Source organism: Pithys albifrons, chromosome 22 (assembly GCF_047495875.1).
Source record: "Pithys albifrons albifrons isolate INPA30051 chromosome 22, PitAlb_v1, whole genome shotgun sequence".
Taxonomy (NCBI): domain Eukaryota; kingdom Metazoa; phylum Chordata; class Aves; order Passeriformes; family Thamnophilidae; genus Pithys; species Pithys albifrons.
This window is the reverse complement of record NC_092479.1, coordinates 1933890-1946756: the sequence shown is the minus strand read 5'-3', so window position 1 is coordinate 1946756 and position 12867 is coordinate 1933890. Positions and strand designations below refer to the sequence as shown.

General features: G+C 52.8%; 1 protein-coding gene across 1 annotated transcript in view; it reads right to left on the bottom strand.

Moving 5' to 3' along the window:
- Positions 1-571: 571 nt before the first annotated feature.
- The window catches only part of EPHA8 (EPH receptor A8), a 51021-nt gene continuing 38725 nt past the window's right edge, over positions 572-12867 (bottom strand). Inside the window, exons 6-17 of the mRNA XM_071576007.1 lie at positions 12202-12326; positions 11928-12090; positions 11127-11223; positions 10440-10507; positions 9821-9946; positions 8828-9013; positions 8147-8208; positions 7561-7770; positions 5521-5670; positions 4062-4252; positions 2881-3036; positions 572-1468 (exon numbers count right to left, since the gene is read on the bottom strand). Of these exons, the coding sequence (XP_071432108.1) occupies positions 1354-1468; positions 2881-3036; positions 4062-4252; positions 5521-5670; positions 7561-7770; positions 8147-8208; positions 8828-9013; positions 9821-9946; positions 10440-10507; positions 11127-11223; positions 11928-12090; positions 12202-12326 (1649 nt within the window). The 3' untranslated portion in view covers positions 572-1353. The remainder of the gene's footprint in view (positions 1469-2880; positions 3037-4061; positions 4253-5520; positions 5671-7560; positions 7771-8146; positions 8209-8827; positions 9014-9820; positions 9947-10439; positions 10508-11126; positions 11224-11927; positions 12091-12201; positions 12327-12867) is intronic.

Genomic DNA, 12867 nt, shown 5'->3' with positions numbered 1-12867 from the left:
TTTGAGACCATTTTTGTGTACTTAACTTCCTATTTCAGTAAAACAGTTCCCAAACCCATAGAAAATTCTATTTACACCCAAAAGAAACTTTCCCAGGCCACAGCTTGCCCCTCTCCCCAGTTATCTACAACTCTGCAGCCAGCTCAGCCTCCTGGGCCAGCTCCACAAGTCTTTGGAGGCCATGGCTCAGCACCAGGCAAGCTCCTGGTGCTCCCAAAGAGATACTCCTGTGGGGGAGAGGAGGGCTGGAGGACCCATCACCCTCTCAGTCACCAGCTGGGTAGTGCTGGAGATCCTCTGTGCCCAGAGCCCCTGTCTCCAGACACAGGACTCAAGCAGCTGTAAGTGTTGGCAACCCAGCATCCCTTGGCACAGGCAGCCTGGTGATGGCACACCTCTTGGTTTCTCTAGGACAATATAAAAACAAAGAACAGTTTGGCAGAAGTTTCTCTGTCCCTCCATCACATGGAAGATGGGAGCAGTGTCTCCCATTCCTCTCTGTTCTGGGGGAGACCAGGATGATCCTGCTGGCAGAGAAACCTGAGTTTGTGGCCCTAGAAAAAGTGCCTGGGATGCCCTGGATGGCTGTGCTGGCTCCAAGGAGGAGCCATGCTGGTGGGTTGAAGAGGTGGAGAGTGTCCTGCAGCACCCTGGGTCTTCTTGAGGCTCCAGGCAGCAGGCCCTGGACAACTGTCTTACATGCTGGGAAGTCTTCTTTGAAGGCAGAGCCAGCTGTTCCTGGCATTGCCACCTCTGTACTCTGTCCCCTGCTCTCCTGTGTTTGGTAGAGGTGGACCATGAAGTCACCTGGAGGCTGGTGCAGTTCAGGATGTCCAGGCTGGAGTACACTGGGAGGTACTGGGAGCAGGCCTGTCTCTGCTGTGTGGTAGTTTGTGGAGCCCTGCTCAGTTCAGAGATCCAAGGAATAGCCCAGCTGCCCAATCCAAAGGAGCTGTGTGCCACTGCAAGCCTGGTCCCACTGCTCCTGGTATTGCTTATATATCAGATCCCACTCCACCTGCAGGTGCAGCTGGGACCATCCCACTGTGTGAAGGGGCTGCCACCTGTCCTGCATAGTTGTGTGGAGACCCCCAGTCCCACAGGGACATAGTAGAGAGGCATGAAATGTCCCTAGCCCACTTGGAAGGCTGCTCCCTCCTTCAGATGAGGGAAGGAGGCAGCAGGACCACTGAGGTATCTGGAATGCCATGTTTCCACCAATCCTGAAATCAAAGAGATGTCGGTAGGGCTTCAGCTCCTGGTCTGGTGCCCCTTTTCCTGCTCACCACCCTGCTGCCCCTTTGCCAGGGTAAGTGTTAAGGAGTGACCAATGTGGGTCTGCAGAGCTGGTGATCAGAGATGTCTCCTGGGGCCATTTGTGTTCAGCAGTTGGGATCTCATGGCCTGGATGCTGCTCAAAATCTTCTTCTGGTGGCCCATCATGGTGATGCCCAGACTCCGAACATCCCTGGAGAACAAAGACACTGCCAGACAAAGACACCTGTGCCAGGCCCATGGAGACAGCTGCACCCCACAGACCAGCTTGGGACCCTGGGCCTAGCTGCTCTCCACTTGCCCATCAGCACAAGTCTGGTTCTGCTGAGGGTCCCTGGGCATTGTCACAGGCTGCCATTCCCTTGGACACATCCTCCTGCCACGGCCACTGTGACAGCCCTGGGGGAGCAGGAGCAGGAGGGGGATCCCTCCTGACAGGCTGGTAGGTGACAGGATCAATGCTCTGAAATTGGATTAGTTTTAGTGAGATGCCCTCAGATCACTCAGTCAGAAAGACAGATGGATGATGAGCCTTCTAAACTCAAAAGCTTCCCTGATGTGCATGAGAAACAAGGGTCACTATGAACTCAATCCTGCAGCAAAGGCCCCATGTACAGCCCCCGACTGATGCACATGACAGCCCCTCTGTCTGTCTTCCCCTTCGGTGCCTCCTTCTCTACCTGCTGCACCTCAGCCGAGGTGTGCTCTGGCACATCCTTCCCCAGCCACAGGGACCACCATCCAGCAGCTCCAAGCCTTCTGACAGGGAGCAAGTCTCCTTAGAGGCAGAAGAGATTGTTTCCAGCCCTATTACTAATGATAACAGCAAGGGGTGAGGGACGTAAGCCTAAGGTAGGAGCAGGTATAAGGCTAGGAGCAGGTACAGTTGCCTTCTTTTCTGCTACTGCTTGGATGGTCCAGCCTGGAAAATCCCCAGACAGGTGGGAGATCAAGCTCCTTACAGCAGGAAGAGCAGGATGGAAAGATACATCTTCTCCTGCTCTCATTACTTAATCCAGCCTTGGTCATGTGTCAGTGACCTTTCACTCCCCCTGAAGCCTGGATAGTGCCTCCCTGCCTGGCTGCACTGAGCAGGGAGCCAGCCCTGTGCCCAAGGGGCTGGCAAAGCTCCAAGGTAACCCCTACCTCCTTTTGTTTCCAGCTGATCCCAGAGAAGCTGTGCAGTATGGCACAGTCACACTCTGGTCCAAAAATGTCTTTTGCAAAGGAAACAAAGGTGAGAAGCACAAGGAGTCAGCAACCTCCTGCCTGACCTGTCTGTGAAAAGGAGGTTGGGTTATGTGACCTCCTGAAGCACCTTGCAACCCAAATTACTTATGGGCCCCTGGTAACATTGGAGACCCACCAGAGAGCACCAGAGGTGACTTGGTGCTCACCCCCTCTCAATACAACTCCCACACCTTCTCTCAAAGCTCAGCATGGCCCTGGGCATTGTCCCAGGCCTCAACACCATTCCCGTAGGAATGTGTGTCTGGCACCAGAGACCAACTAGACAGAGCCAGCCAAGGCAGAATGGTCACTGTTTGGAGCTAGTGGGTTGGTGCAGGGACACTCAACCAGTGCTGTTTGTTCCCTGGTACTCACTCGATGTTCATGCGCATCACCATACCCAGGGAGGAGTACCCAGCCATGGCAAAGTTGTCCCGGTAGTGTCCCAGCCGGATAGAGTCCAGCCAGTCCTCCACAGTCAAGCAGGTGGTCAGGTCGTGGAGACCCCTGTCCAAGCGTGTTTGGGTGAACCTGGGAGCAGGACAGAAGACATTAGACCAGGAGGTGCTGGTCTGAGGTGACCAAGCTGTGAGGTGCACTTTCTGAATGCACCCACAGAATCACAGAATCACTAAGGTTGGAAAAATCCTCTAAGATCATTAAGTCCAACCATTAACTCAGCACTGCCATGTTTACCACTAAACCATGGACCCAAGGGCCACATCCTCACATCTTTTAAATCCTTCCAGGGATGGTGACTCTATCACTGCCCTCAGCAACCTGTGCCAGTGCCTGACCACTCTTTCCATCAAGAAGTTTTTCTCAACATCCAATCTAAACTTCCTCTGTCACAACTTGAGGCCATTTCCTCTTGTCCTGTCACTTGTTCCCTGGGAGAAGAGTCCAACTCCCATTTGAGTCCCCTCTCCTGTCAGGGAGTTGTAGAGAGCAAGAAGATCCCTTCAAGCCTCCTTTTCTCCTGACTGAGCACCCCCAGCTCCCTCAGATGCTCCTTGTATGACTGACTCTTCAGACTCTTTCCCAGCTCCCTTACCCTTCTCTGGACAAGCTCCAGCCCCTCAGTGTCTGTCTTATCATGAGGGACCCAAAACTGATCCCAGGATTGGAGGTGCCTTACTAGTGCCCAGCACAGGGGGACAGCCACTGCCCTGGTCCTACTGGCCACTATGGCTGTTTCAAGCCAGGTGTCATTGGCCTTCTTGGCCACATGGGCACACACCTGTGACCCTGCAGGTCCTGCAGAGCAGGACAGAGAGAGCTCTCCCAGGCTGGTAATAGGAGTGACACTACTGCATGGGCACTGCTGCACATATTTGACCTTGGCAGGGGGATGCCATGGTTGGGAGTGAGGTGGTGAAGTGCAGGAAACTTCCCACTGCCCACCACAACCTGTGCCCGTGGGCCCTGTGCATGTCCATGGTCCCAAGGGAAGCAATTGGTGATACAGTCGAGCAGAAATATCCTTATTTAGGCCCACATGCTTTGCCCAGCATCAGCCATCAGCCCCTGTCAGTGGTGGGCCAAGAGGCCCTCACCTGTTCACAGTGGCCGTGCACTTCAGGTTGTCAGGGTTGCGGATCAGCTTGTCCAGGATGCCAACGATCTGGGAGAAGCGCGGCCTCTCACTGCGGTCCTTCTGCCAGCAGTCCAGCATGAGCTGGTGCAGGGTGCTGGGGCAGCCCATGGGGGCGGGCAGGCGGTACCCTTCCTCCACGGAGTTAATGACCTGGAAGGAAAGCACACACTGCAGTGGAGCTGCACCCCCCCCCCCCCCCAATTCCCAGCCCCTGAGATGGGAAGGTCCCTGAGTGTGAGCTGTGGGGGCCATCAGATGGGGAGCAGAGGGGTGTACAAAAGCTTCTTGCTGAACAACAGTTCAGCTGTGTGCAGTCTCTGTGCAGAGCTGGCACCCTACGTGTACAGGAAATCACTGCTATGACAGCAGAGCTATTTAGTGGTCCAGTGGCCTAAAATATTGCAGCTTCCATCCAGCAGACAAGGCACGAGAGCTGCACCTACACTTGGTTGTTCTACAGCCAGGGCTTGCCATTGATCAGCAAGGCTGGAGAAAACCCTGCTTGAAGGAATTGTGTGGAGGAGGTAGTGTAAGCCACTGCATTCACACTCTGCTGTCACTAAAGCCATTTCTAAAATAATAAAAACACTATGAAAAGAGGGAACTCTCAGGACTCCCAAAGCAGGGAAAGTTTACAGTCTCTGTAGGTAAAAAAAATGGAGTCCTCTGGTTCTGCAGAGTCAAATACTCATTTTAATGCCTCCTTTTGGAAATTTTTACCTCAGGCTGTAGTCAGGATTATAATCTACATTTCCCTACAGATTTTATGCTACTCTTGAGGTAACAGTGGCCTCACATAACTCAGACAAGCTCAAAGCCTACAGCTGGGAGATGCCAGCTGGAGCTTCTCTGTAGCCTCACCTGGGCAGTGGAAGGGATGGACCCCCAGCACTGGGACGGGCAGGCTCATGCAGTGAGACTGCAGTGATCCCAGGGAACCCCTGACCCCTTCCAAAGACTAAGAAAGGTGGCACAACATGTGCTGAATCTCTCCTGCCAGCAGAAAGACTTGTCCAGAGCAGCAGGCAGGGATGGGGGGTCCCATGGTGCACACAGCCAGAGTGGCAGGGACCTCCCTGCCTGCTTTCATACCAGGGACTTGAGGCAGTGTCCCCAGGAACTGGGGAAGATTGGAGAAGTCCAGGAGGTAGGTCAATATATGAGTTCTGATCACTTGGATCACCTTCCCAACAGCAGCCAGGAGCCATGGGGCTGCAAAGACTGTGCAGTGCAGGGATGGACAGAGCTCTGCTGTCCCCACAGAGGGGACAACACACACTGTGCACAGCCCTGTGGGGATGCAAGGAGAGGCAAGAGTTGAGCTTTGGGACAGTTTTCCCCAGCCCCCTGCTAGGCTGGCTTGGAGCAGTGCAGCAGGAGGGGCAGGCTGGTGCCCACGCTCCCCCGTGCCCACTCACATCGCGGTTGGTCATGTTCCAGTAGGGTCGCTCGCCGTAGGCCAACACCTCCCACATGACGATGCCGTAGCTCCACACGTCGCTGGCCGAGGAGAACTTGCGGTATGTGATGGCCTCCGGAGCTGTCCAGCGGATGGGGATCTTCCCCCCCTGGGAAAGTGAGCAACAGTGAAGGCTCAGAGCAGACAGGGCTCAGCATCCCAACCTCTGCATCTGGGACAGCCACTGGACAAGCGAAAATCTGAGGTGGCATTGCCTGGAGGTGTATGTGAAGGAGGACTTAAAGGTTATTTCCAGTAGAGCAAGGAGAAGAGTGTGCTGTTTTACAAGGTCTTCCTGCACAATTATGTCCCTTGGTGCTCAAGAGATAGGGATTCCAAGTGATGAAGTGGACCCCAGGGCTACCAAAGCACACAAGCACTGAGCTGACCGTGGGTGTGGGCAGAGAGTCTGACTTAAGCAGACAAGGAAAGTGATGGATTGTGCTCTCTGTCCATCCCTGCTTCAGCAGGCAAGGACTGAAAATGTCTTGAATTAAAGGACAAAAATCAGCTGAAAATGTGGTTGCTAGCCATCTGAAGAGGAAAGCTGTGGTGTAGGGAACATTGGGTGGGTTCCCAGAGCACCTGAGGCAGGAATGGTATGCCTGGGAACCACTTCCAGGTATCCCTGCATAGGGAGAGTTGCCTCCACGCCACTGAGTCCTGCCTGCTCTGGCACATGCCTTGATAGGGATTGAAGATAAACAACATGTCCTTTCGGAGAGTCCCTCTGAAGAAGTAATCTCCTAAGCAGGTCAAGGACAACAGAGAAGGAGCACAAGTTTATGAACACAAAAGCATCCACATTTTCAGGGTACCCCATCTGACAGCTCGCCAGAGATCCTGCCTTTGTTACTGCATCCTTGTGGTTCAGCTCTATTCACACTGCACCCAGTCCTCCTCCAGAGCAACCAGCTCTGCTGTGTTCCATTGCACCAAGATACCTCAAAGTAGCAGAAACCAAGCAGTGGGAACCTTCCCTAAAGTTAAATTATCTGGAATAGCCTCCGATTTCTTGAGATACCAGAGGGAGCAAGTGAATGCAAAGACACGCACACAGTGTGTGCCTCTGGTTCTCTTTTCCACTTGGCTGAAGCCAAGCCAAAAGCATGAAGGCCACATTCTTCAGGCTGGGCCACTGTGCACTCATCCCTTGGAGCTGCAGCTGCTCTGGGGCAGGCTCTGCATGACCATCAGCTACCCCAAAGCAACCTAAAGCTCTTCCTGTTCCTTTTGGCCCTTCTGAGAATTGATGCTCAGAATTCTCAGCTGCAGCTCCAAACTGGCCTCCATAAGGAACTGTTTGTCCACCAGAAGTGTGCCATGGGAGCACACAAATTCTTTTCATAGCCAGAGAAGAGTAAAAAGAGCTCTTTGTATTTAATATATGTATTTCATGGAAATGTATTTGATTTTGCTTCTGTTGATCTCCCATGGAGGAGTACATCAAGCTCCAGAGCTGTCAGGTTGTCCAGAAAAATCTCAAAATGGCTTCATAGACAAAAGTGTTCTACATAAAGCAAAATCACAGGTTGCAAAACTAATTCCCACCTTTTCCACATCCATGAATGAGGCAGTCATATGTTAAAACTATCATGTGGCCACGATACTGAAGAGTGGACCAGGACATTCACCTACGGACCAATGGCTCTAGGACAACTGAGGAGTGGGTGGAGTTACAGTGTAGGGAATGACTCCAGTGGGGACATGTAGGCCACACACACCCACAGAAGTTGGTCAGGGATGTTTGATCAATTCCCTGTCCCCCATCCTACTTCTCTGTTCAGTGCACAGTCAGTTCTGGGATGTCCTTGTGTGAAGGACAATACATTATGGCTCAGAAGTTTTTTGGGTTCAAGCTGTTGGCCCAAATGTCAGCAGTGAGATGACATCACCATTCCTGCCCTACTTATTTTGACTTGAGTGTCTCTAACTTTTCCATCTGTCAGTGGCCTGGGACAGTAACAGTCAGTAAGGACCAACACTGGGAGCCACTCACCGTGGTGGTGTAGGCAGCATCGGGGTCATCCTCCAGGATGCGGGAGAGGCCGAAGTCAGACACCTTGCAGACCAGGTTGCTGTTGACCAGGATGTTGCGGGCAGCCAGGTCCCGGTGCACGTAGCCCAGGTCTGACAGGTACCTCATGCCCGCCCCGATGCCACGCAACATGCCCACCAGCTGGATGATGGTGAACTGCCCATCGTGCTTCTGGAAAGGAAAAAGCCCAGAGGTTTTCACTAGCATCCTATTGCTGCTGTTGATAAACGAGCCCCCCAGTGCCTCTCATCCTTGGTTTAGTAACTCCTCTGACCCCAGTGCCTCCCACCTTCCCCTGCCCACTTCCTGCCCTCTCAGTGCCCCTGATACACGCTCAGGCAGTTGTCCCTGCCTTTTCAGTATCACTCCAGGGAGCCAGACATGAGGTCTGGAGCCTGTGTCTGCTAGAGAGGTGAGAGCCCAACACGCACAGCTCTCCCACAGGGCTTGCAGTGGCTGTGAGGTTGAGGAGCAGGAACCAGCCTTTCCTCCAGCTGCTCAGCCCAGGGGAATGTGCAATGAATAAAAATACAAACTTTCTCCTTACCCTGAGGAAGGTGTCTAGAGAGCCATTCTCCATGTATTCAGTAACAATCATTACCAATTTGCCTGCAGAAGACAAGGGAGGTCAAATTAGCAGAGAAGTCACCTTCCTCTGGGAAGCCCAGTGCCAAGTTTTTACTGGGAGAGACATGAATGCAGGCCTGTGGGTCTCCTGCAGCCCCGCAGAGTGGTCTCCCCCCTGCATTGGGCAGGACTGGCACAACAGTGGGGATGTGGCAATAACCCAGGCAGGTACCCCCCCTCCCCCAGGTGCTATTGATGTGGATAGGTCAGCTTTGTTATCTTGCTGAAATCTGCATGCCATTAGCATAATGCTTTACATCAGAATGTGCCTTTTTGAAGGAGGGCTTCAAATTATGATTCAATACAGGCAGCCTTTAAAATAAACGCTACTGAGTAGGACATCTCCCAAACCAATAACCCTGACCTGGTGCACGCTGCAGAGCAAGCTGTGGCACTGCCACTGGAAAGTCTGTCCTGTAAGAGACAGCACAGGGATGGGTGGAGGGCACCCCAGGTAAATGTACATCTGAAAAGTCATTGGGGCAGCTGAAGTATGGAGTGCACCCAAAGTGAGCCCTGAACCCCATCTCTCTGGTTTCCCACAGGGAGATACATCCTGGCTTGACCCCATCATACAGTCCCTTCCCTGCCAGCCACATACTCCTGGTCACCACCCCCTCCAGGTGGATGACGTTGGGATGATCAAACTGTGCCATGATGCTGGCTTCACTTAGGAAGTCCCGTCTCTGCTTCTCCGTGTAGCCTGACTTCAGTGCCTTGATGGCCACGGGAATCTCCCTCTTCCCTGGCAGCTTCAGGCGGCCATAGCACACCTCTCCAGACTCCCCTGCAAGACAAGGGAAGGGGAGGGCATGGAGAGCTCCTCAGCTTCTTGCACCCACATATGCAACACTATGAATCATCCAGTCTACCAATATACTCACAGCCCATATGGATTTCACTGTGGATTTCAATTCCCTCCAACCCCTCCAGGATTCAATCCCCTAAAAGGATTGCCCAGCTCTGGTTTCCAATGATGGAAGGAAGAGAACATCAGAAACCACCTCTCTGCTGCCTTTTCCTAAAGGCATTGGGCCAAGAGCAGTGATTACAGTGGCACTTGCTTTATTGCTTTTAAAGAACAAATTTGGGAGTCTCAGAGCAGCAAGAATGACCCTCATCAAGGCTTCCTCATGCTGATCTGGGTTAAGCCCTTGGGGTGCTGCTAGTGTAGCACCAGCTCCATCTCTGCCCCATGCTTCCCTGAAAGCCCTGTTTCTATGCAAAATTCGCTTTTGTTCTGAAAATTTACCATTTCGCTTACAGTTTCATTTGCATCTTGTCACCCCAGGTTTCAAAGCAGGGTGGCATGTTGGAGCACCCACACGGGACAGGCTGAGCCATCTGCTGTGTCAGCCTGAGCTGTCGGTGCCACACCTGCTGACAAGCAGCTCTCTGCACCAGGCTGTTTCCAAAGGACTCATTTCACACACCAAAGCCCCCACTCTATCCATGGGTTTGAAGGATTAGGTGCAGATAAAGCCCCACTGAGCACGTTTATGGTCCCAGTGGGCCACCGGCACAGCACAAGCTCAGATCAGGAGTTTCCCTGAGCAGACATGATGCAAAGAGGCAGCTGGGCCCCAGGACTCACCAGACCCAATGACCTTCTCGATCTTGATCCGGGAGGCCTCTATTTCTCGGGTGAACTCACGCACGGCTTGGCAGGGATCCTCGTAAGCGTGGGGGTCCACATAGAACTTGGACTCAGGGAACTTCACTGCCAGATTTCAAGGAGGAGACAGGAGATCAGCTCTCTCAGGCATAACCGAGTGGGAAGGAGGGGCACCCTGCAGCTGGGTAGAGGATGGGCAGGACCAGGACTTCAAGGGTCAAGAGACTGAGGAGTCACAGAGGTGCAGTCCAAGGAATCTTAAGTCACTCTTTGGCCTAGCAGTATCCTCAGAACAGTCCAGGACCTGGCTACCCAGGTGTTCTCCATGTGATTGCCCTTCTGCATCACAAACCCAAACCCACACTCCTGCTGTCTGGGATGATCCTGCTTCAGTCTCATCACACATTGTTCAACCCTTCAATCCCATTACCAGGATGCCCCTGGAACCAGAGCCCCCACTCAACTCTCCTAATATATGTTCCCAGAACCAGGCAGGAGTCAAAACCCTTCCCCCTGGAAGTCACAGCAGTGTCAGTGGGTAAAAACCCAGCTCTGTGCCCATCAGTGGGGCTGGAGGCCTTCACAGGGAAAGTCCTACCTTGCCCATTCTGATAATGCATCTTCTCCTCATCAGAGTCCTGGAAAGCCTTGCTGTACCCGCAGTGCCTGCCACAGGGGGACAAGGGTCAGAAGAGGTGTCCCTGTCCCTCACTCTCACAAGCATCCCAAAGGAAGGGTGGAAGGCAGTGCATGCCAGACCTGTGGGCAGCCCAGGAGGAGCCAGAGGTAACACTTGACCCTACACCAGCTACATCCTTGCATCATGCTGGACTGACACTTTGTCCTGGATCAAGGTACTTTCCAGGTGCTCTCCAAGGGTTGGCAGCTGCAGTCCTTTTGGTCTCCACCACATGCCTGGCTCAGCCATGTAGCAGTCTCCCTTGGATCTGTCTTATGGAGTGCTCTCCATTCCTGACCTACACCCCAGCCCACCCAGTTAGCCCTCATACTGGTAGTAGTACTGCTACTGGTATTGCTAATGCCACTGATAGTCCACATGTATATATATTGACTTATTGCTATTCTGCCTCCTGGCATGAGGGGAAGATCTGGAGACTGCCTCTGCCTCAGGGAAAGTGGTGACCCCTAAATGAAGTCTCTTGGCTGCTTCTTAACCCCTGATCCGTGGGTGCTCTAGACAAATTGAAAGGAAAAAGTTCTCCTGTCACTCCTGTCCCTCTTGGAAACCACCATAAGACCCCACCAGCCTACAGAAAACATTTACCTCTTCTTGCAGATCAGGACCACCAGCAAAGCAACAAGGCCAGTGATGAGTGTCAGGCAGATCCAGACAATCGTCATGGTGTCATACCGGAGAGACACTGGGAGAAGCAGGGTAGGTAGGAGGTGAGATGGGTGTGGAATGGTCTGCTGAGCTCAGAAATGTACCTACAACAATGGTGTTGTGGTCTTCAAAGATAAAACACTGTCCTTGTCCCTTCCCAGCTTTGGGCTTCTCCCAGTGTACAGGGACCATTTACATGTGGGGAAACTAAGCAGGGAGCTAAGAAAGCCATGGTGACACAGCAAACAAGGACAGAGGTCTTCTCTGCCCTAACTGCTCTGTCCTTCCTCCCTCTTCTTTCTAATGTTTATGCATAGAATCACAGAAACACTGAGTTTGGAAAAGACTTCTAAGATCACTGAGTCCAACCATTAACCCAGCACTGCCAAACCCATCACTTGACCATGTCCCCAGGTGTCACATCCACATGCCTTTTAAACACTTCCAGGCGTGGTGACTCCACCAGTGTCCTGGGCAGTCTGTTCCAGTGGCTGACCACTCTTTCAGTGAAGAAATTTTTCCTAATAACCAATCTAAACCTCAACTGCTGCAACTTGATGCTGTTTCCTCTTGTTCTGAATACCTAAGGAGGGCAACCTCAAGCAATCCTTGGAGGCTGAAATACCAGGAGATGTGCATCCAGGCTCCCTTCCTGTGTGACAGAGGAACAGTGGCCATGGAGAAGGGCATCACCATCCCCATGCTGCCTGCCCCACACTTCCCACAGCTGCATGTGCTCACCTGGCTTCCCAGTTTCCACCTCCACAGTCTGACTGAATCTTCCGCAGCCAGCCGAGGTGCGAGCCCGAACCTGGAAAATGTAGCGGGTTGCAGGCTTGAGCCCAGAGATGGTGGCAGTGGTGCTCTTGGATTTCAGAGTCGAATAGCTCTGCATTTCCTTGTCCTGGGGAAAAACAACACCAAAACCCTCACTGCATCAGCACAGCGACCACAAAGACTTTCAAAGAAGCCCTTTGTGCAAGGCTGGCTGATGGCAGGGCCTGGTCAGCATTACCTTCTCATAGTACTTGATCTCGTACTCCAGGATGATTCCGTTGGGCTGGTCTGGCTCTTGCCACAGCAAGGTGACACTGTTCTGGCCTGTGCTCTCCTGATGCACCACCACCACCTGTGATGGAGCTGGGGATGCAGACACAGCATGTTAGGTGCCTGCTGAAGGGGGTCCTGTGGTGGGGGACAGCAGGAGGCAGCAGCATGGAAGGGTGGAACTGGAGCCCCAGGAAGGACACCTGGTCTAAACCAGGTTTTAGTTTCAATTAAAGCCATGTGAAGACAAGTGCTGTGATGGGGATTAAAAACAGGCTTTTTCTTGCTTCTGCTCCCTCAATCTTTTTCTCATGGAGTGAGCAACTCTGAGGAGATGAGAAAGGCAGCACAGGCAGGAGGGAACACTGGTGTTTTGCTGTGATCTGGAGCCAGAGAAGGGTAGTGGGTTTGGAGGTCATGGAGATCCTAACAGGACTCTGACCCCTCTTGCCCAACCTGGGGTAATGGAAGAGGGGGAGAGGAAGAGAGAAAGAGGAGATGATAAATGCTCAGAGGGGCAGCCAGGGTCTGAGCATCAGTCTAAAGGTGTACTGGGTGTGCTTTCCTGCCCTGGGATACTTGTCACCTTCCCAGGCCTGAGCTGGGAGCCTGTGAATTGGTTCTTGTACCTGCC